Below are 21,433 nucleotides of genomic sequence, written 5' to 3' on the forward strand. Positions count from 1 at the left end.
GCGACTTCCGATCGGCCCCTTGGGCGCTTCCTCTTCCCGCTAATTTGCCGCCACAGAGGCAGGAAGAGAGAACAGGTCGAGCAGGATGACGGAGGTGTTGCCAGAGAAAAACGAGGAGTACGGAACCAGGGAATACTGGTAAGTAGTTGAATGTATCCTACTAGAGACCTATCTTACCGGATTCGCAAGCCAACAGGGATAAGCGTTACAATCAGTAAGGACGGAAGTCACGACTAGCCAGGAGAATGATTCAAATCGCCATAATAGAGAGGCTGAAGACAGCTCCTTTGACTGGTTCAAGAAATATGCAGACATTGAGGACCTCATCGAGGAGCTGATCCCGGACAAGACCTCGAGAATCCTCATGCTCGGTTGCGGAAACTCGACCTTGTCAGAAGATGTACGTCCTAGTCACATGTCCCCTCTCCGCAAGGCTTACGGATAGTAAGATGTACGATGATGGTTACAAGACCATTGTGAACGTCGATGTAATCTCCGTCTCCCCTTCGCCTCCCGGCTCTCAAAGCTCACATCACCCACAGTACTCCGGCATACTCATCGAGAAGATGCGTCACAGGTATGAACAAGCTCGGCCCGAAATGACTTGTTAGTCGCCTCTTCTTTTATGTTGATTGGTCTAATCATGCTCATTAGGGCACGAAATGGACGTCAGAGACCTGGAGTTCGACTCTGAGTCAGTAGACGTCGCGATCGACAAGGGTACGATGGACGCGATGATGACGGCCAAGGCAGACGTCTGGGTGAGTACCACACAATTCTATACCTACGTATTCCCTAATCACTACGGCCTTAGGATCCGCCAAAGGAGGTCATTGAGAACTGTACTCGAGAAGTAGACGAAGTTCTTCGGTACGTACCCACCCTGACTCTTCCCCTCAAATCTCTGACAGAGTCTGCAGAGTCCTTCGACCAGGCGGGATCTTCCTCTACTTGACCTTCGGCCAGCCGCATTTCCGCAAGCGATATCTCACTAGACCCGGTACGAAGCTTGAGGTGCGGCAGCTGGGAGAGGCATTCCACTATTACTTGTACATTCTCCGACGGGACTGAGGCAGCGTTGTCGAGCCACATTCGAACTAAAACAAGAAGATCGTGTGTTGGTCAAGCTCAGAGAGCGAGAAAATGCAGTCAAATAGCGTTATGAGAGCAAGATGTGCAAGTCTAAAGCCTGGAGTATGATATGATTAAACGGCCGCGAACTGGAAAGCATATACACTTGAAAGCAAGCGCCAAAGACTCAACAAAACTACATAGTCGCCTCCTTGGTATTCTCTTCAAGCCACTTCCATAGCCTCTCGGTCTCCTTGTCGTCATAGAACTCGTCTCTACACTTTCCGATGCGAGCCCACGGAATCAAGAACTAGAATAACGTCAGTAAACGAGATGTGCATACAGCACGCTGAAGATACCGTACCTCACCGTTGTACTTGGCAGTCTCAGGCATGGTGCCAGCCCAGAGCTGCGTCAGCGCGCCGTAAGACGGATGATACGCGATACGTCTCTGCGGATGCTGGGTCCATTTACAATATCCTATTAGGACAATGACAGTGCGTACGATAAAAAACAGCTGGAACGGAGTCGCGTGTCGCTGCAGTTCAGAGTTCAAGTTGCCTGGCAAGGTGCGTCAAGATATACGGGTGTCGACATAAAGCAGATTTTTCCTAACCTGGATTACACGTAAACGACAAGATGCCCTTGTCTGCGTGGCGCTTGGCAGCCTCGCGGGCGACCATAGCGTTGCCCTACAGAGACCATTATACGGCTGTTACTTGGCGTGACAAATGGGAGGGCAACAAACCAGTTTGCTCTGGAAGTACAGCCCCTGTTTGCCTAGCTTCTTACGCTTCGGCGAATCTCGGAAGCTGTCGTAGTGCAGGCCTTCGAGGTACGCGCCGGCAGAAGAGGTGGCCACGACGCGCGAATGGCCGTCTGCAGAGCTCTTCGCGGCGGCCGCGAGCGCTGGAACGAGCAGCTCAGTCAACAACCAGTGGCCTGTATGCATCGGTTATGCTTTTGAATTGGGTATATGCGTGACCTGGAAGCCTACCGACGACATTTGTCCCCCACTGCAAGTCAAAACCGTCCTCGGTCAAGAGGTTGATCGGAGGCCACATGACACCTCTACAGCGAGCAATCAGTAATATTCACCACCAAATAAATGAGGCTTACGCGTTGTTGAAAAGTATATGCAACTCTCTCTCCTTGCTGAGAAATTCCTGGGCGGCTCCGCGAACGGACTTGAGACTCGCGAGATCGAGCTCGAGCCAGATCGCCTCTTTGCCCGTGCACTCCTTCAGATCCGCGATAGCCTTCTCGGCCTTTTCCTTGCTCCTTGCGGCGAGGTAGACCTTCGCATTATGTTCGAGCAGTGCCTATCAGATACCGAGTGATCACGCTCAGTCCGCTCGCGTCTCGTATGGAGCCGATCCGCACCTTGACCGTCTCTTTGCCGATGCCCGTGTTTCCGCCTGGTTTCGATCATGTGTCAGTTTCATGCGGGTTCCTGGAGCATGGCGGGCCTCGACTCAGAGCCAGGACCATGCATACCTGTGACGAGGGTCACCTTGCCCGTCAGGTCGGGAATCTGGTCGGCTGAGAACTTGGGCCTCGGAGGGAACGTCTGCTCGAGGCCGTAGCTGAGGTAGCGCAAGTGCGAGAGGAGCCCACCCATGACCGGCGAGTTTTTGTCTCTCGCAAACGCGAAGTACGTGGACAAGGGGAGGGTGTTGGGTGCGAGAGAAATCGAGGGATGGGAAAGACCCTCGCGGGATCTCACGGATGCTTGCCAGTGATTTCCTGGATGCTGTCATCTCGTCGTAAGCGTGATGGGCTGTCGTGGCTACGCAACCCCTTCTCAATTTTGCACACGCTTTTGTCGTATGCGTGGACTGGTGCCTGGCTCACTATACCACGATGTGCCCGGCTCTCATACCCTCGATAAGCGGCCTCGCAAGTCATTGGTGTGCTATTCGCAAGAGAGAAAAAGTGCCAGCCAAGGAGCAAGTGAGTAGACTCGCTTCTCTGATAGAGAGTTCTTGTAGGAATCAAAGAAACTCGTCCAGTTCGTCAAGGGCGCCAGCGGGACAGCTGGGATCGGCTATCGCCGAAGCAGCAATCATTGTCGTCGAATATGGCAAATCTGAGATAGTTGTCCCGATCTTTCGTGACTTGGCAAGCTAAAGAATCCTAGTACCGCCTACTGCGTATGTCAGAGCCAATCACCTCGACCAAGAAAAAGCAGCCAACGTGCATCTGCAGCGCTCCAAGCACCTATCTAACGCTTATAAGTTATAACCTCACCTAATCCCCACCGCACATGCTGACCAATGCTGACCATAGCTGCGAATCTTCTCCTTCCCTTTCCAGTATACAAAATCCTCGCCCTATCTCCCGCTCTAGCACTACGTATACGCATTGTGCATCTCAGGGAAATTGTGCGCTGCTCTCACAGCCTTCAGAACATCGTATTCTGCACCATCTTTTACCCCAGAACATCCTTGTCTCGCGAGCAAGATGGCTCAGGACGACTCTCGGTTGAAGGTCGTCATAACTTACCGATGTCTCAGTCAGGCTTCAAATAATATGCAGTCTTAGACCAGGTTAGACCAGCCTGAGACCGCAGTCGACGACTGATAGATTTCTCGGCCGCCCTCTATTATTCTCGGTCCGAACAGGTCCGAACAGGTACAGTGGATGCTTGTGTGCGTCTCAAACGTGTAAAATGTTTCTCTTTGCCAAGAATTTACTGGCTTAGCTGTTCATCCCGTCCACATCGCGACATATCGAGTCGTGGCGCAGGAGCTGAGCATGTGCTCTATCTCGGCTGTGCCCCGCATTGTGGGGAACATCAATCAAGCACCCCGCGTCCCTTGATCTTCTCTGCCGCTTTCGCTCGATTCTTCCCTGGGTCCGGCTCTCTAGCGGACAAAATGTTGGGTTGATCGGCATGTAAAAGGGCTTCACATCATCCGTCAGTCTCTGGCTACCCTCTTCTCCATTCAGTCCCCACACTCTGTGAGAGAGCCGCAGCGATGTCGGGTACCGAGAAGAACGACGTCAAGTCCTCAGCGTCGTCCACGACCTCCGCGGACGAGAAGGCGCGCATCGCCGAGATCGAACGTGGCGACGACTCAAAAACCGCGGCGGCGGAGACGAACGTCTTCAATGCCCACATCGACGTCAGCGGGATCGACGAGCGCAAGCTGTTGAGGAAGCTGGACTGGTGGCTCGTGCCATGGCTGTCCTTCCTCTACCTGCTCAGTTTCTTGGATCGTACGAGCATCGGCAACGCCAAGGTCAGCCCATGTCAGCTCCAGACGTTTCGCAAACGCTCATTTCCTGCAGCTCTACGGCATGGAGGCCAGCCTGCACATTGATGACACGCAATACAACATCGCGTTGACGGTCTTTTTCTTTTCTTATGCGATCTTTGAGGTCCCCTCGAACGTCTTCCTGAAACGGCTGAGGCCGTCAATATGGCTTTCGCTGCTCATGCTGCTGTGGGGCGTGATGATGGTACGTCTCGCCATATTTCGAGCACTCTACACCACTGATCACTCTGTAGACCGTGCAAGGGCTCGTCCACAACTACGGTGGACTACTCGGTAAGCTTCGCCGGAGATAGCATTTTTCAACTTGCGTGGCACGAGATTCTTACACTGGTCCTTAGGCATGCGCTGGATGCTCGGTATGTTCGAAGCCGGCCTTTACCCAGGTGTGAACTACTATCTTTCATGGTGAGAACCGTCTACGCCCTATGGCACACCCGCATGACCTACCCCGCACCGCAGCTGGTACAGGCGCTCCGAATTTGGTATCCGCGCCGCAGTCTTCTTCTCGGCGGCAACGGTAAGCCACCCTCTAGTCTTTTATGGCTAGCGCAAGCACTCACGACCCCACGCTCTTTGCAACGAACAGGTCAGCGGTATGTACTCTGTGTATCCCTGAGTGCGACAGCCCACATCTGACAAAATGCTACTGCAGGCGCCTTCGGCGGGCTGCTCGCTGTGAGTTCGCACGATGTGGGGGCGGGGTATGCTCGGAAGCTGACCGACGGATGTTTCTGCAGGCCGCGATCTCGAACATGGACGGCGTCGGAGGGAAGCCCGGCTGGGCGTGGATCTTTATTCTCGAAGGCCTCATCACGGTCATCGCCGGCTTCGCGTCGTTCTGGATCATCCAGGACTTCCCCGACACGGCCAAGTTCCTGACCGAGGAAGAGCGCACCTTTGTCATCCGCCGGCTGCAGAAGGACGACCAGTTCAGCGCGGCGGGTGAGACGCTCAAGTTCAAGTACATCTCGCAGAGTCTCCTGGACTGGAAGACCTGGGTGGGTAGTGAGTACTCTGTCCCGTGCATTGCTGCCGAATTTGATGTTTATACGACGTGTGCAGTGCTATTGTATATGGGGTATGTATTGCAGAATCTCTTCGATTGACAGATGCGCTGACCGATACATTGCCGGCTGTGCCATTCAGAACAGACTGTATGTGCACATGTGTCGCGATAACTGCTGCTTCGCTGACCTGTCGTTCTCAGGCCCTTTGTATGCGTTCAGCCTGTTCCTGCCGAGCATCATCAACCAGCTGGGCTTCACCGCTACTCCCGCAAACCTGCTTACCGTGCCCGTCTATGCGCTGGCGTGTATTGTCACGTGCGTTGTGGGCTTCATCGCAGATCGTTATGGGCAGCGTGGCCTCATTAATATGTAAGCGCATCATCGCTCTGAAATTCTGAGCGCATATGCGAACTGACGCCTGTCTAGCGTCTGCTCCTTGGTCGGCCTGGCGGGCTACATCATCTTGATCGCCTCGCGCAATGCCACGCTCTCCTATATCGCCGTGTACCTCGCCGCGTGCGGCATCTACCCGAACATCCCGAACACGGTCGCGTGGGTGTCGAACAACGTCGAGGGCAGCTACAAACGCAGCGTGTCGCTCGCGATGGTGATCAGCTTCGGGAACATCAACGGCGCGGTGAGCTCGAACGTCGTACGTGTCCCTTCTCCCGTCCTGTCGCGCACACGCACACGCTGACGCCGGCGCGCAAAACGCAGTACCGCGCCAGGGACCAGCCCTGGTACACGCTCGGGCACGGGATCGTGCTCATGTACATCTGCATCGCGATCATCTCGGCCGTCGTGTACCGGCACCTGCTCAAGCGCGAGAACGACCGGCGCGACCGCGGCGAGCGCGACGAGATCATCGAGGGCGTGAACGACGACCGCGAGGACCTGGCGCGGAACGGGCGCTTTGCGAGCGTCGAGGACGCAAAGCGCGAGAAGGGCGACGCATGGAGCGGGTACCGTTACACGCTTTGACACGATTGTTGATGACCTGTTTATCTTTTATGCTGTACGACTATTTGATGTCGATGGATGAACGTGTATCATAGATTACTGCGTACATATCTGATAATCTTGGACGTCGTGTAGATTGCGCTCGCACTGTAGTTTTGGAAGTCGGGAGGACGAAACGCGAAAGTTCCGGTGGGTTCGGTATCTAGGCCATGGTCCCCCGCAGAGCCAAGATATGAAACTGTAGTCGGAGAATGGAAGACGAAGCGTATTTGCAGGGTCCGATCCATGTGGCCAAAGTGCCAAGTCAGTGACGTGTTTAACATGTTGCCATTAATGATTGTCAGCCGTGAGTGTCCGGTTCAGAGTCTAGACTACTGGTAGCTTACCGGGCATGCGAGAACCCTCGTTGTGTTTGATAATGAAGCCAGGCAATGTCGGTCTGATAATAAAGCAGAGCATCCTCGCGAGAGCAGTCGGTGCAAGACTCCAGCCGACATGCTTCAATCATGGACTTGGCGGAGCGCGCACCTGTTGCAGCACCGCCTCTCAGCGAGCCAGCTGTTCGCTGAATATTACATAAAAGAGGAAAGAGCCTGACTTGTCTTTTACTTGCAGGATCCGGCGGTATACTCTGCAGGCTGACCGGGTACTAGAATGTAAGCAAAAAGATTGCAGCTAACCCGAGCAAACCTTTTATACATCGTTCCCATATTGAAGAGCACTGTATAGCATCAAGTAAATTTTGGAGCACGGGCACGTATGGGGAAGACTGCGTCGGTGACGGCGAAAAGCCAAAAACCCACCGGGGCCCGTTCAATCTCCGCCCCGTGCGCGCCTTTCCCGGACGTTGATGAGAGCTGTGAGGCCATTTAGGGCCGGCCGATCAACCGGCCCACGTGGGTGCACTTCCCAAACATCAGGTCAAAAGGCTGCGCCCCCGCCTCTGATACTACTCTACACCCACCAGCTCATACCCTCAAAAGCTCGCAGAGCACCGTTGTACACTACCTATCTACCCTCCACACCAACACAAAAAATGGGTCGCCCGCTCTTTTCTCAGGCGTACACCGCCCCCGCCGTCCGTGTCGAGCCCGAACAGCCACAACCATATGAACGGTGGTCATACTGGAACCCATTCGACCCTGACTCGGAGGAGTTTTTTGCAGACGCAGAGGACGAGCGCATCTGCTCCGTGGAGAGCGTCGTCAGGGGCGTCAGCCCCGTCATGGAGGAGGTGGGGAGTAGCAGCTCGAGCGAGGCGAGCCTGAGCGGCAGAGGCACGCCCACGCAGGAGGACGACGGGCTGTCGATCGAGGAGGTGGAGCTCGGCTACAGGCGTCGCGCTCTAGACGGTGTCGTGCGCGACACGACTGTGAGAACCATCGTTCTGCCAGAGGACGATGGGCAGACGTACCGCGCCGTCGCACGCCCGCAGACGTCGTTCATACGGACATCCTACCACGAGTCCCCGCAGTGGGACCCCCCTACTCGCTCACCCTCGCCTGTCTCGTTCCCGCTGCCGCACATGGAGGTGATGCCCGACCTCCCGCGGCCAGCTCCCACGCACTCCGACCCGATTCCCATCCTCGTGTCCGCACGATCTACAACGCCGCACAACGACACACCGCGGTACTCGTACGGCAGCCCTTCGCCACCGTCGTCCGTCACGCCGAGGTTGTACACTTGGACTGCCCTCCAGAGTCTCACCTCGCAGGGCAGCCCGCTGCCGAACCGCGGTGCGCGGAGATCCCTCGCGCATATCGCCCCCTCCCCGGCTACCGCGCGCATCGCCCTCTAGACCTGGACACGATGCGCTGTCCAACTTAGACGCCATACTGGTTTTTTGGTTGATAAAACAACTGTCCCTACGCTCCCTTGCCCATTCCCATATACGTATGTAGCTTTGCCCTTTCCTCCTCTATATGCTTTCACCTGTGCTTGGGATCTGCTGGTTTTTCCTCGTCTAGTATTCTCGCGCGTCTGTTCACCTGGAGCACTCCCTTTGTGTCTGCTATTGTTTCCGAAACTGTATCTAGACGTCTATCACCGCGCGTCGCCCGTTGTATCGAAAGAAGTACATTACTTGTTTTTATGTTCTATTCAATTGTGCCTTGCTCTGCTCAATGCTCGGCTGTCTGTCTTTGTGCGCGACGCAATGGCCCGGGCGGATTAATATTGGTATGCGCAGCAAGCAGTGCCGTCAGGGTATGATCAGCGCCACGAAGCCTTTGCGGTTGCGATACGGTTTTACTGCATGCTTCTAACTGCGCACTGTGCATTGCTCTTCCTCTAAATCCACGAACCATGCCTTTGAAATAATTTAAGCGCTTAGGCACTTGAGTTTATTGATATTCGGCGTTAATGCGACGTCGAAGACCACCATCCGTATATACGTCGATCTAGGCCTGGAAAGCCCTTCGTCTTTCATCTCGTCCTCCAGTGGTCATATCACGGATATTATACTCTAATCCTTGAGTAACGTCTACTTTTCTCAGCATCTGCTGACAGATTGAACTCACAGTGGCTGCGCGGCAGCCCGACTATGGTCACAATCGACATTACAGCCTATATATGTTGCATGTGCGTTGTCAACTTGCTGTTTCGAACTACGGCAATACCCCGAAGCAGATGCTTTATGCAGTAATCCAGCGCACCACTTTCCAGCATCCCTGAAACTCTGTGGTATACGCCGCGGCAGACATTTCCCATGCATGCCTCACGAACACACACGGTCACGGTCCTTATGGGCTCGGAGTGTATTAGCGGTGATATACGACGAAGCACTACATGTCATGCATAGGTACTAGGGCTCTGTCCGTGCTTCTTCTCCCATTCCTTCTGCCAGTCCGCCAGTCCGCCAGCCCCGCCATCGTATCCGCCCACTCGTCCTCAGTCGCCACAACATCCAGCCAGCGCGCCTGCTCTCCCCTCTCCTCGACGCGCGACCAGGCGCGGGAGAGCACAAGCGTCTCCTTATACGCCATCACGCGCCACGCCTCGACATGCAGGAAATGGTATCCAGGAACAGACAGGAGCCTGGAGGTTGCTACCGGGACTGACGAGGACCGGCCTAAGAGGACGTCGCTTCAAATTCCTCCAGTGACCCACCCATCTACAGAATCCCCGCTCTCTTTGACGCTCTCGTAGGGCGCATCTCGAAGATCAAAATTCGCCAACCTGATGAGCCGTCCTTGAGCACTATATCTATCGAGTATCTTCGGCGTTACTGCACACTCATTCGCTGTCGGACATTCCCTTGGTGCCCTCTTTCAAGACTACACCACGTCGATCAAGGCCCGGAGAGCCCTTCATCTTTCGCCCCGTGTGACCAGTCCGGCGGCGAGTTTGATGGTGACCTGTGCCATGATGTCGGTCAGGTCAAATGACGGCGGGGGCTCAAGCTTCGGCTTCGGGGAGGATGCGCCATTCCGACAGGCATTGTTTGACTTGGCGCGCTCGACTTTTGCGTGCGCATCCCTGCGCCTTCGGGTTCGAATTGTAGGATACCTTGTCGTTTACGATGTGCTGGCAGCCTACCACTTCCCTCATGCTGCCATCCACCGTCCGCGTATATGGAGAGAAGGTTGTGTCGAGCGAGGTAAGAGAGATGAAAGGGCTGTCTTGCTTCGATGCAAATGAGAGAATAATCATGGCGGAGGCAAACGTCGGTGATGCGGACGCCGATCGCTGTTGATCCGGCGAAGCGCTTAGGCTACTTCGGATGCGTCCGTCGTCGGGCTCGAGCCCTGAGAGAACGGGAATAAACAAACGAATAGTCCAGGGTAAGTGTAACTTAAAACGAGCAGAAGTGTCGTTTCTGCCGGTACTCTAAGTCACTTCGACTCGGAAATGCTGCATTGCATTCTGCACAAGGCTCCCGCGCCAGCACACCAGCCTGAGTCACATTCTTTGGCAAGTACTAGAATGTTGAGCACTCGCCGGACCTCGTTTCGGCCCGTCGCGGCGTCGTCGACCGAGTACAACGGGTACGACTGCCCCTTTCCGCGAAAGATGTCCGTGAACCAGGCTTCAAGTTCGCCGGAAGCTGAAAGAAAAGAGAAGAATTCCAAAAGCTGAGGCGACACAGAGATCGAGGAGCAAGCATGTCCTGCCGCATCCTTTCGAACGAGAGCTATGCGCGTGGACGTGTCCATTCCGAGGCTGCGCATCTAGCAGAGTCAGCTGAGGTTGCGGACGACCGTACATGAACAAGAATACATGGACGATGAGTGATACGCCAATGCCGTTCGGTCGTCCTCGCACTCGTCCAAAGCGTCGCGCGTCGATGATGACTGAACGGATCGACAATTACCCAGTAGGCGCTTGAGCTGGTGTCCTGCCTCAGGATCTGATCCAGAGCGCCGCTCGTTAGAATCTCTCTAAGACTCCGTGGTGCATCGCGACATATATTTCCCACGTGCATGCCTTACCGATACACGTCGTTATGCGCTCGGAATGGATAAATGCTAAACAATACTACGGGGAAACGCTACACATCATGCATAGGTACTGGGGCCCTGTCCATGCTCCTTTTCCCACTCCGTCTGCCAGTCCACAAGCCTAAACATCAGATCCGCCCACTCGCCCTCAGTCTCTACACCATCCAGCCAGGTCGCCTCCTCTCCGCGTGTCTCGACGCGTGACCACGCGCGGGACAGCACAGACGACTGCTTGCGCGCCATCACGCGCCACGCCTCGACGTAGTCGCGGCCGTCGTCCGGCAGGCGGCCGCGCCGCTTCAGGAACCGCACCAGCGCGTTCTGGTACGCCTGCGCCTCGTCGTCGCCGCCGAGCATCTTGTGCCCGACGTAGTACGGGTCGAAGCCGTGCGCGCTCAGCACCGCCTCGCGCCGCACGAGGCGCGCGAGCATGTCCGCGCGCGACGGCAGCACGGACGGGTCCGCGAGCGCGTGCGAGATGAAGAGCGCCTGGGCGCGGTCGGACGGGCAGTTTGCGATGAGCACGGGAAGCCCGACGAAGCTCAGCGCCGTCGGTGGGAAGGCGGGCGACAGGCTGAACATGTGCTCGTACAACGGGAATATGTACCGCAGGTTCGTCGTCAGTGCTGATGCACTTGTTGAGTTGGCCGTCGTCGTCGGGGACGTGATCAGTGCTGGAGTGTTGATCCCGGAGTCCTTTGGGATGCGGGACAGGAAGGGAACGAGGAACTGGTAGCCGGTAGCCAGGATGATCGAGTCGACGTTGATCAGGGAGCTACCGTCGGTAAAGACGACAGAGTCGATCGTGAAATGAGATATCGGAGGCTTGACAGTGACTTGTGCGCCGTCAGGTGGGGAGCTCCCTTCCTTCAACGACTGATAAGTCTGACGAATTATTTAGGCGACTTCGTACTCAATACAGTCTTATTGCTACTCACCTTGGTCAACGCGCCGACTTGCAGTACAGCATCTCGTCCACTAGCACCGCCACCGACCACCACTACCGTCCTGTTGATGTAATCTTCAGGTTCGCGATAGAATATCGAATGCAGGATCTGGCGCTTAGGTTTTCCGAGTGGCGTATTGCCAACCCAGTCGTCCTCGCCACTCCAATGTAGGACGCGCGGGTAGTGATTGTGCCCGTTCGCGACAATCAGGTGGTCGAACGTCCGCTGTTCCACGTCGTCTGGACGGTCCGTACGCCCGACGTCGACGACCCACTTACCCTGCCTGCTGCTGCCCTTCCAGCCTGCAGCAAGCACGGTCCGGTTCAGGTGTATGAAGCGCGTAAGGTTGAAGTGCGCGACGTAGTCGACGTGGTACTGCCACATGTACTCATGCGACGGGAAGAGCGGTGTGCCCGGCGGGAAGGTGAAGCCTGGATAGGTCATCGTCGGGTGAGGTGTGTTCGTGTGTAGACGCGGGTACAATGGGGTCTCTGGAAGTGATGGTGGATGAGGTGGCTGCGGGTCAGGCAGCCACACGCCGCCGACATCACGGCGTTGCTCGTAAAGCACGATCTCCCATGTTGAGCGAGTCTCCTCTGGGAGGTCGAGCAGGGTCTTGAGGATCGCGAGGCCGCCGCTGCCTGCGCCAATGATAGCTATGGACTTGGTGACGTTCGATTGTGGCGAGTCGGCAGACAGCGCTCCCAGGAAAGTGTCGACTATAGGCTGTGGTGGTTGCTGGGACCACGGCAAGGAGATTGAGAGAAAAGACAAGACGACCTGGACGATTTGCACCATATTGGCGGACGCAGATGGTGCCCGTTCAAGTCAAGTCGTCGGTGTGCTGACATGGCTGGATTCTCAGGCATAAGTAGGGCGCAGAGGCGTGCTTCCCTGCCGCACGGGGCTGAAGCGAGGCTCTTCAGGAGCCATTGTGCGGGATGAGTACGTTGAAGCCTAAGATTGCGTAATGGATCAGCGGGGTCACTTTGAACTCGGCGGCTATTCAAATTGAGCGCCATCGCCAGCTGGGCTGCGTTCGCTCTGCCTGGACACTATGCAGATTCTGGCTGGGAAATGAGGGCAACCGAGTCATCTGGTGTCTTCTCACAAAATAAAGTCTCTCAAGTCATGCATCGGATGCACCCGCCTGAAGCCCGCCCTGTGGGGTGTCGGCGGCGCCTCCCCTCGCGGTTCGGGCATCAACGCGCGCTCGGATCTGGCGGAGTAGGACAGACGAATCGTAAACTGGAGGAAGAATTGCGATAGAATGGGGCTCGGACATTCTAATGCTGAGTCAGGAAGGGTTTATGATGTTCAGAGAAGAATACTCACACGGAGACCGCGTCACGTTGCTCCGTAAGCAAACGTGCTTACAGACAATCTAAGATGCATATACACGGCGCTACACCTGACGCAGCCCGCACCAAAAATGTGGAAAACATCTTCGCCTAAAGGCTGCGGCCCTAGCTAGCCCCAGAAGGCTCTCGTGACAGAGAGCATTAGAGACGAGACGGCGGGGTAAGATTAGGCGATGTCCATGGGCCGGTTTATACATGTCGTGCGGGGCAGAAGACAGTGTTAAGCAGTAAATGTCGTCGTAAGCATTGTTCAGAACTGTTGTGCAGATATTGACAGGAATACAGAGTTTCGACGCGTCGCTGGACGTGTTATTTGCCCGTGTTTACTCAAATCGACGCGCTCTTCGAGTCACCCGCGTGAGTCATCACCATTAGCCCGTTCCGTGACGGACGCGTGAACGAGTCACCGCGCGGATCATCACGATCACGCCGTGACTGACGCGTGCAAGACGTGACAGCCGCGTTCGAATATGACAAACTCTTCTTTACCCAAACCACGATGGCGAAGGGGAAGGCACCGCCCGCCGGGCAAACATCTATTACCTCTTTCTTTGGCGGAGGTAGTCCAAGCAAGCCAAAGCCCACCAAAAAGCCGGCGGGGGCTGGCAAGGCAGCCAAGAAGACGACGAAGCAGGCCGAGGTCGTCGACGTGGACGAGCCTGAAGAAAACGAACACGAGTCCGAGGACGACAAGGGCTCCGACTTTCAGCAGGAAGAGGAGCAAGAGCAGGAGACGGAGGGAGAGATGGAAAACGAGGTTGAGGAAACGGTGTCCGAGAACGAGCAGGAGGTCGCTACCGAGACTGACGAGGACCGGCCCAAGAAGACAAAGTCAAAAATCGTCGCGTCGGACTCCTCCAATGACCCACCCATCCACAGAATTCCTGCCATCTTTGACGACCTCGTGGGGCGCATCCCGCAAATCGAAGGAGTCGTCAAGCAGCTTCAAGGGCGCAAGATGCGGGTGGCTACGATGTGCTCCGGTACGGAGTCTCCATTACTCGCGCTTGAACTCATTCGGCGGTCTATCAAGGACCAGTTCGACCTCGACTTCGAGATGGAGCACGTCTTCTCGTGCGAAATCGAGCCGTTCAAGCAGGCGTACATCGAGCGCAACTTCAGCCCTCCCATTCTCTTCCGAGACGTCTGTGAACTCGGACGATCACACGCGCACACCGCCTACGGCGCGCTCGCGCCCGTTCCTGGAGACGTCGACATACTCATTGCCGGTACGTCCTGCGTCGACTACTCGAACCTGAACAACGAGAAGCAGGACATCGACGCGCAGGGTGAGTCCGGCAGGACTTTCCGCGGCATGCTCGACTGGGTCCGCCGTCACCGGCCACCATTGGTCATCCTCGAAAACGTATGCGGCGCTCCATGGGAGAGGGTCAAAAAGTATTTCGCCCAGGAAGACTACAGCGCGGAATACTTGCGCGTAGACACGAAGACCTTCTACATCCCGCATACACGCACACGAGTCTACCTTCTCGCGGTGAACAAGAGGCAGTCGAGCATTCCCGAGCAGTGGAAGAAAAAGATCAAGGACATCCAGCGCCCCGCTTCCTCCACCCTCGACGCCTTCCTTCTTCCTACAGACGATCCTCGAATCCACCAGGCGCGAGAGCGTCTTGTGAAAGAGAGTTTCAATGCTGTCGATCGTCGTACAGGGCGTACCGACTGGGGACGCTGCGAATCCCGTCACCAGCGTGCGCGACTCGAGGAGGAGCTCGGTTCCAAGCGGCCCTTGACCAACTGGGAGGACGGCGGCTACTGCAAGCTGCCTGATTTCGCGTGGAACGATTGGGGCGTCGGCCAAGTGGAGCGTGTCTGGGATCTCATGGACATTTCGCTCATGCGATCAGCCCAGTCCGGCGTCGACGCGTCGTACAAGACGTAAGCATCAAATTTAGTCCATTTTTCTTCCTTTAACAACGCTGACTAAATACATGTAGGGTCGTATGGAACTTGTCGCAAAACGTCGACCGTACGATCGGTTCCAGCAAGATGGGCATCTGCCCGTGTCTGACGCCTACCATGATTCCCTACATCACCAATCGCGGCGGGCCCATGGTCGGTCTCGAGGCGTTGTCGATGCAGGGTCTCCCAGTGGATGAGCTGCTCCTTACGCGCGAGTCGGAAGACCAGCTCGCCGATCTTGCAGGCAACGCGATGTCTACCACTGTGGTTGGCGCGTGCATGCTGGTGGCGCTCGTTACCGGGAAGCAGCTCCTTCGTGCTGGTGACGACAAGAAGACTTACGAGGAGAAGTATTCGTCCGGTAAAGTTAAGCAAGAGGACGGAGACGAGGACGATGATGTGGTCGACGTGGTCATGATGACCGACAAGCTCGGCATCGCCGAGTCCCTCGAGAAGCATATCTCGGGCGAAGACCAGCTGGTCGAGAAGCCTCTCGACCTCGCGGCGACATCTCGACAACCTCTCAGCGAACTCCTTATTAATGCGCAGAAGAGCGCACGTCTATGCGAGTGCGAGGGCCGAAAGGATATGACGGACCGCACGCTGAGTCGTTGCAAGGACTGCGGTTCGACATCCTGCTCGAAGTGTGGTGGGCGTCCTGAACACAACCCGGAGGTCATCGACGTCGTCAAGAACCAACGTCTCTCTCCCTCCCTCTTTGCGCGCGAGCTCAAATCAAGCTTGCCCATGGCGCTCATCCTGTCGGAGATCACCCAAGAGCTGCTCGACGACCTCAAGAAGCGGACCGACGTCGACGTTAGCGCGAAAGTCTGGGAAGGCTGGTCCGAGGCCGTCCTGCGTGCAGCGAAAGAGGAGCTGCGCTTCGCCGAACCCAAGCGGCAAGACATCTGGATCGTGGCCTACCAGTCGAACTTCGCCACTCTCGAGCTCTCCCTCCACCCACAGCAGCCCGAGTGGCGCTTCTTCGCCAAGCCCGCGGACGACGAGCCCGCCAACTCGAAGATGCGCACGCTGCTCGAGGCCCCCGTCGGCCGCCTGCGCTGCACCACTGGCCTGTTCGACGGCCGCTGGGAGTTCGCGTTGCCGGCGCAGCGCAAGCTCACGCTCACGATCGAGGGCAGCGAGCCTGTGCCGGCGTGGGAGGCGCGCCTCGGCCTGCAGGGCAAGGCGTTCCGCGACAAAACTGTGCATTCGCGCCTCGAGATCGCGGTGCGCGACGCAGACATGGACAAGCTTGACCGCGACATCTCGGGCACGTATGTCCTCCTCGACAAGTGCGGGACCGCGAACGGGGCGCTCCACCGCCGCGACACGAAGCCTGGTGACGGAGACGTGCCGCCGCTGTTCATGATGTTCGACCCGTTGCGCTGCGGGGACCCCAAGGAAGACGTGTTCGTGTTCTCGATCAGCAAGCGCAGGCTCGAGTACGGCGAGCACCGTCCCCTGATCTGCAGGCTCACTCCCAGATGGAGGCAATCGAGCGTCGTTGGGCCGCAGGAGGTCGAGGCAATGGCGCCGTGTCAGTGGATTGAGTCGTCCGAGACTCGTCTTGAGGTGAGTTTGACAGTTCTCCAGTGGTTTGTATCATTGCAGCTAACGCTCTCTCTGAGCCTGCTCCGGACCGCAAAGCGTTCTTCGCGGTGCCGAGCAACAAGCTCGTTGTCAACCCGTCTGTCGACGCCTGCAAGAGCGCAAACGCCGTGCTTGTCTGCCGCGTGCCTCTACACTCTCAGGCAGGCCCCGAATGGCCCGTCGGCGCGTGGAAAGAGGTCGACAAGGTCCATGAACGACTGACATTCAGGGCACTCGCCTGGCTGACCGAGCGCGTGCGGAACGACGACGACTTCAATGCGTGGCAGGAGGTGCCATACAAGGACCTGCACTTCGACTGTGAGAGGTGCGCGCCGCCTGCGCCCGCGATCGGCTGGGCGAGGAACGAGAAAAACAAGATCGTCGCGGTTGAGGACGCCGCCCAGGCTGGTGCTTACGAGCGTGCGCTCAAGAGGCGGCCTGCGCCGTTCGTGACGCAGTTGAAGGTCGAGGAGAACGGCATCGGACACGTGCGCATCGGCATCAACATCGTGTCGCTCATGCATCGCGCGCTGTCACGACTACCGTCAAAGGGGCGCGCGGCCGACGCAACACTGGCGTGGCGGCTCGATACAGACTTCACGCCCATGGCGAAGCTCAGCATGCCGAAGTTCAAGCTCAAGAGCAACAAGCAGGACGATCAGCACACTCAGCCGCCAGACTTCCACACCCTGCTTCGCCCGGAGCAGCTGCGTTCGTTGACGTGGATGCTCCAGCAGGAGGAAGTGGATGCCCCTCCGTTCGTCGAGGAAGAGATCTCGGAGGCAATCCTCGAGCCGCTGAACTGGCGCGTCGAGGGGCGCGCTCAGCGTCCGAACCGCGTACGCGGCGGCGTGCTCGCTGACCAGGTCGGCTACGGGAAGACCGCTATTTCTCTCGGTCTTATCAACTGCACAAAGGACGAGATCAAAACCGAGTTCAAGGAGGCTCTCAAGCGCGAGGGGAAGAGCAGCAAGAAGACCGGCACCGACGGAGACCCGCTGTACGGACGGATACCCTCGAAGGCGACGCTGTGCATCGTGCCGCCGCATCTGACGAAGCAGTGGGTGAAGGAAGCCAGCAAGTTCATTGACCAGAGCAGCTGGCGGTACAAGATCGTCGAGGTCGCGTCCGTCGCGCAGGTGAACAAGCTCACGGTCGAGGCCGTACAGAACGCCGACTTTATCGTCGTCGCGTCGAACTTGTTCAAGAGCCCGAACTACGTGCAGAACCTCAGCGCTTTCGCGGCCGGCGGCGGTCTGCCCGAGAACCAGGACGGGCGGTACTTCAACGCGAGGCTCGCGAAGACATTGGAGGCGTTGAAGGACCAGGTGGAACTTCTCAAGGCGGAAGAGGTTGCGGAAGTGTGGGATAGGATCGAGAAGGCGGCGGCGGAAGGTAAAGTCTCGTATTCGCGTATGTGCGTCCGCTTTACTAACCACATCGACAGAAACCCACGAAGAGCAGCTGACCGTCAAGAGCAAGCGCCTGAAGGGCAAGTCCTACCGCGACCAAGCTATGGCGCTGGATGAGGAGGCACCTAAGCCCAAGGTGTCCAAAGCTGTTCCGCGCCACGGCCAGGTCATGGAAGTCGTGGTGCCACGACGCGGGGCCAAAGTGTCCTCGTCGCTCCCTTCTTCGCCGGCTTCCTCTGCTACCGAGGTGACCACCGCGGCGGAAGAGGACTCCGACGTTCCGCAGCCCGCTCGTCCGCGGCGCTTGCGCAAGAAGCTCGTCATCGACATTTCGGACGACGAGGACGTCAAGATGGAGGATGCCCCGAAGGCTAAGGGCAAGGCGAAGAAGTCGGTAAAGGCCACCAAACCCAAGCGTGCGGCCAAGGACGACGAGTCCTCTGACTACGACCCGTCTGGTGCGGAGGAGAGCGACGCAGAGATGGATGTCGACGTCGAAGAGTCTGGTGATGAGGCCGCCGTCCCCAAGAAGGGCAAAGGCAAAGCCCCTGCGAAAGCTCCCGCGAAAGGCAAGGGCAAAGGCAAAGCTGCGACGTCTACTTCGAGCGCTGCGAGTTCCGATGCGGAGACGTCTTCCGAGGCCATGGACGTCGATGAGGCGAAGGGCAAGGGCAAGGCCTCGAGTGCGAAGAAGCGCAAGCGCGATGCCGACGACACGAAGCAGCCCGCCAAGAAGAAGAAGCGGGCAGACGCGGATCCGTGGGGCCTGAAGGGCCTGCGCAAGGTGCCTGACGAGTGGAAGAAGCTGAAGGCGCCGCCATTCGAGGTGTTCCACTTCGCACGTAAGCTTGTGGACGAATATACGTACCTCGAGGGCAAGACGCTCTCGATGATCTCGAACATTTCCGCGGAGAGGCACTGGGTACTCTCAGGCACGCCACCTGTCCAAGACTTCGGTGCCCTGAAGACGATTTCGGCGTTCCTCAATATCCACCTTGGTGTCGATGACGACGGAGAGGGCGAATCTGCGAAGAAGCGAAAGCGTGAACAGACAGGTTAGTGTTCTCGTTGTACGGCGTTCCATTCGATTTGGCTGACGGCGCGTTCTAGCTGTCGAGAAGTTCCACTCGTTCCGCGAAGTTCACAGTCTTGAGTGGCATGCTCATCGCCACGTGATCGGCCAGGCGTTCTTGGATCAGTTCGTGCGCCAGGTGCGTTTCTCCTCTCGTCACCCACGTATCATTAGTATCATTGGCTGACATTTAACGGTGTACAGAACATTGCCGAGATCGACGAGATCCCATGCGCGGAGGTAATCGAGAAGATTGACCTCCCCGCAGCCGAGCGGGCGATCTATCTCGAGCTTGAACACCACCTTCGTGCTCTCGATATGACTATCAAGCGCGGCAAGAAGACCGAAAGCGACCGCGAGAAGCGTCTCGCGCAGGTGCTTGGTGAGAGCAGGTGAGCTCGTTTCTTTACTCTATAATGCCGTTTGCTGACAAAATCTCAGTTCTGCTGAGGAGGCATTGCTCAAGCGTTGCTCGCACTTTGATCTCGAGACCAAGAAAGACAACGCGATGAAGGCCTGCGAGATCATCGTGGCGGAACGGAAAGAGCAGCTGGAAAACTGCAAGAAGGATCTGCTCAAGAAGCTCCAAGTCGGCGTCGAGACTCAGAAGAAGATCAACGCCTTCCAAGTGGATGAGTCTCTGTTCCAAGAGTACATCCGTGTCTCCCGAACAGAGGGCGTTGGCGACGAGGACGCGACCAAGATCGTTGAGGAGCTACTCGAGAAGGCTCAGGCCAAGGCTCCTCTTGCGCCCGCTGCAAATAAGAGCGGTGCTACTGCGAAGGCGAGAGGTGGCACGAAAGGCAAGGCCGACGACGGGCTCACTGGAAAGCAGAAGGAGCAGATCTGGGGCCACCGGGAGCACACGCATGAAATCCGCCGCGTCACCAAGGAGCTCACCGGACGCGTTCGATCTCTGCGGTACTTCACCGCCGTGCGCGACCTGCAGAAGCAGCGGGAGGCTCCGCCGCTCGTGCGATGCTTCTCGGAGCAGTGTCAGGGTCGGGAGGTGCCCCTCGACGAGATTGCTGTGCTCTCCAGCTGCGGTCACATGGGCTGCCTCAAGTGTGTCACCGAGTATGCAGAGCGCGAGGAGTGCATCTTTGCGTCTCGCGGCGAGAGCCGGTCCCGCGATGGCGATATGTCCGATGATGACGGACCGAAGACGAAGGCGGCCCCGAGCAAGACGGCCTGCAAAGCGGCAGCGCGCGTGCTCAATGTCGTTCGCGGCAGCACCCTCGGCGTTGACGATGCGGTGAGGGACAAGAATGCGAAGCACTACGGATTGAAGCTCGAGAAGGTCATCGAGCTGATCAAGTAAGTCGAAGTTTGTGGCCAATTCATGTCTATTGCTGACTTCATCCCACAGAAAGCGCATCCCCAAGGAAGAGCGCGTGCTCATCTTCGTCCAGTTCCCTGACCTGATGAAGAAGGTCGGCGAGGCGCTCGAGTCGGCGCACATCAAGTTCCTCGAAATCAAGGGCTCGGCTTCTCAGCGGTCCAAGAACCTCGACAAGTACCAGAACGACTCGTCTGAGCGCGTGTTGTTGCTCAACGTCATGGACGAGAGCGCCAGTGGAGCGAACCTGACGGGGGCCAACCACGCCATCTTCCTTTCGCCGCTTCTTGCGCCCTCGCAGGAGATTTACGACGCCTGCGAGACGCAAGCCATAGGTCGTGTCCGGCGTTACGGCCAGACAAAGCACGTCACGATCTGGAGGTTCCTGAGTACGAACACCATCGATACTCAAATCTATCACGAGAGGACAGGGAAGGAGGTGAACTAGCTGTTGTATTTTTGGGTTCATTAGTGTTGGATTTGGTGAGATGTTTGTTGTGATCTATGCTGTCTTGCTTGCTCTGTTGTTACTACCATCTATGCATTTTGTTTAGAGCTCTACAATATAATTAATCACACCCTGCGCTCATATTCGTCACGAGGTGCCTGGTGCTCCTTCACAATCAAACGCTCTCCTTGACTAGCCGGCGCATTGAACACGTTCATCAATGCATCATCCGGGGGTAGCGGCCTAATACGGTGACTTGGCGGCTTTACATTGCGCCTGGCGATGGGAACAACTACACAAGATTTGCACCACGCAGCTTCTCCGACCTCGGCCTCATGTCTATGGAGCCTCGGGCGACAATTCGACTTCTCGGCTCACTCTCCGAGTTGGTAAGCAGAGACCGCGTCCGTCTTCGGACCTCGGGTTGCTCCTCGACCTGCGCCTGCATCGAATTGCTTTTTCAACTCAACTGTCAGGCAATAAGTGCGCTGATCGGCGCGCGCTGACTATTGAACGTAACATAGCTTCTCGGCGCCGTACAAGCCTGTGCACTCACTTCTCAGCCATAGCGGCCTGGTGTTTG

The 21,433-nt window shown here is 56.9% G+C and overlaps 7 protein-coding genes across 7 annotated transcripts; 5 read left to right on the forward strand and 2 right to left on the reverse strand.

Moving 5' to 3' along the window:
- Window positions 1–85: 85 nt before the first annotated feature.
- Window positions 86–1,071, forward strand: PHACADRAFT_200577 (uncharacterized protein; the record flags this gene model as incomplete). The annotated part of the gene is made up of 7 exons (XM_007400841.1): window positions 86–138; window positions 197–214; window positions 268–400; window positions 450–606; window positions 655–761; window positions 815–870; window positions 921–1,071. The coding sequence occupies 7 exons, from the start codon at window positions 86–88 to the stop codon at window positions 1,069–1,071; spliced, it is 675 nt and encodes a 224-aa protein (XP_007400903.1).
- Window positions 1,072–1,144: 73 nt separating this feature from the next.
- Window positions 1,145–2,744, reverse strand: PHACADRAFT_264008 (uncharacterized protein). The gene is made up of 9 exons (XM_007400842.1): window positions 2,569–2,744; window positions 2,455–2,489; window positions 2,191–2,393; window positions 2,069–2,142; window positions 1,820–2,013; window positions 1,688–1,763; window positions 1,577–1,632; window positions 1,436–1,522; window positions 1,145–1,381 (listed from the first exon to the last, which is right to left on the reverse strand). Exons 1-9 carry the CDS (start codon window positions 2,690–2,692, stop codon window positions 1,268–1,270), a joined length of 963 nt encoding a protein of 320 aa, XP_007400904.1. The 5' UTR covers window positions 2,693–2,744; the 3' UTR covers window positions 1,145–1,267.
- A 1,306-nt stretch (window positions 2,745–4,050) lies between these two features.
- On the forward strand, window positions 4,051–6,441 carry PHACADRAFT_264011 (uncharacterized protein). Its single transcript, XM_007400843.1, has 12 exons — window positions 4,051–4,316; window positions 4,366–4,536; window positions 4,586–4,625; window positions 4,691–4,757; window positions 4,812–4,876; window positions 5,005–5,027; window positions 5,090–5,357; window positions 5,415–5,430; window positions 5,499–5,506; window positions 5,560–5,728; window positions 5,786–6,011; window positions 6,077–6,441. Exons 2-12 carry the CDS (start codon window positions 4,534–4,536, stop codon window positions 6,338–6,340), a joined length of 1,149 nt encoding a protein of 382 aa, XP_007400905.1. The 5' UTR covers window positions 4,051–4,316; window positions 4,366–4,533; the 3' UTR covers window positions 6,341–6,441.
- An 830-nt stretch (window positions 6,442–7,271) lies between these two features.
- Window positions 7,272–8,459, forward strand: PHACADRAFT_264016 (uncharacterized protein). Its single transcript, XM_007400844.1, has one exon. It carries the CDS (start codon window positions 7,356–7,358, stop codon window positions 8,115–8,117), a length of 762 nt encoding a protein of 253 aa, XP_007400906.1. The 5' UTR covers window positions 7,272–7,355; the 3' UTR covers window positions 8,118–8,459.
- Window positions 8,460–9,057: 598 nt separating this feature from the next.
- PHACADRAFT_264018 (uncharacterized protein) lies at window positions 9,058–9,931 on the forward strand. The gene has a single exon (XM_007400845.1). The coding sequence runs from the start codon at window positions 9,107–9,109 to the stop codon at window positions 9,464–9,466; it is 360 nt and encodes a 119-aa protein (XP_007400907.1). The 5' UTR covers window positions 9,058–9,106; the 3' UTR covers window positions 9,467–9,931.
- A 783-nt stretch (window positions 9,932–10,714) lies between these two features.
- On the reverse strand, window positions 10,715–12,628 carry PHACADRAFT_152793 (uncharacterized protein). The gene is made up of 2 exons (XM_007400846.1): window positions 11,697–12,628; window positions 10,715–11,643 (listed from the first exon to the last, which is right to left on the reverse strand). Exons 1-2 carry the CDS (start codon window positions 12,501–12,503, stop codon window positions 10,816–10,818), a joined length of 1,635 nt encoding a protein of 544 aa, XP_007400908.1. The 5' UTR covers window positions 12,504–12,628; the 3' UTR covers window positions 10,715–10,815.
- Window positions 12,629–13,553: 925 nt separating this feature from the next.
- On the forward strand, window positions 13,554–20,987 carry PHACADRAFT_213538 (uncharacterized protein). Its single transcript, XM_007400847.1, has 8 exons — window positions 13,554–14,962; window positions 15,022–16,561; window positions 16,618–17,974; window positions 18,027–19,046; window positions 19,102–19,202; window positions 19,268–19,455; window positions 19,505–20,380; window positions 20,433–20,987. The coding sequence occupies exons 1-8, from the start codon at window positions 13,566–13,568 to the stop codon at window positions 20,848–20,850; spliced, it is 6,897 nt and encodes a 2,298-aa protein (XP_007400909.1). The 5' UTR covers window positions 13,554–13,565; the 3' UTR covers window positions 20,851–20,987.
- Window positions 20,988–21,433: the final 446 nt, after the last annotated feature.

The sequence above is a fragment of the Phanerochaete carnosa genome (assembly GCF_000300595.1).
Source record: "Phanerochaete carnosa HHB-10118-sp unplaced genomic scaffold PHACAscaffold_11, whole genome shotgun sequence".
NCBI classification, from domain to species: domain Eukaryota; kingdom Fungi; phylum Basidiomycota; class Agaricomycetes; order Polyporales; family Phanerochaetaceae; genus Phanerochaete; species Phanerochaete carnosa.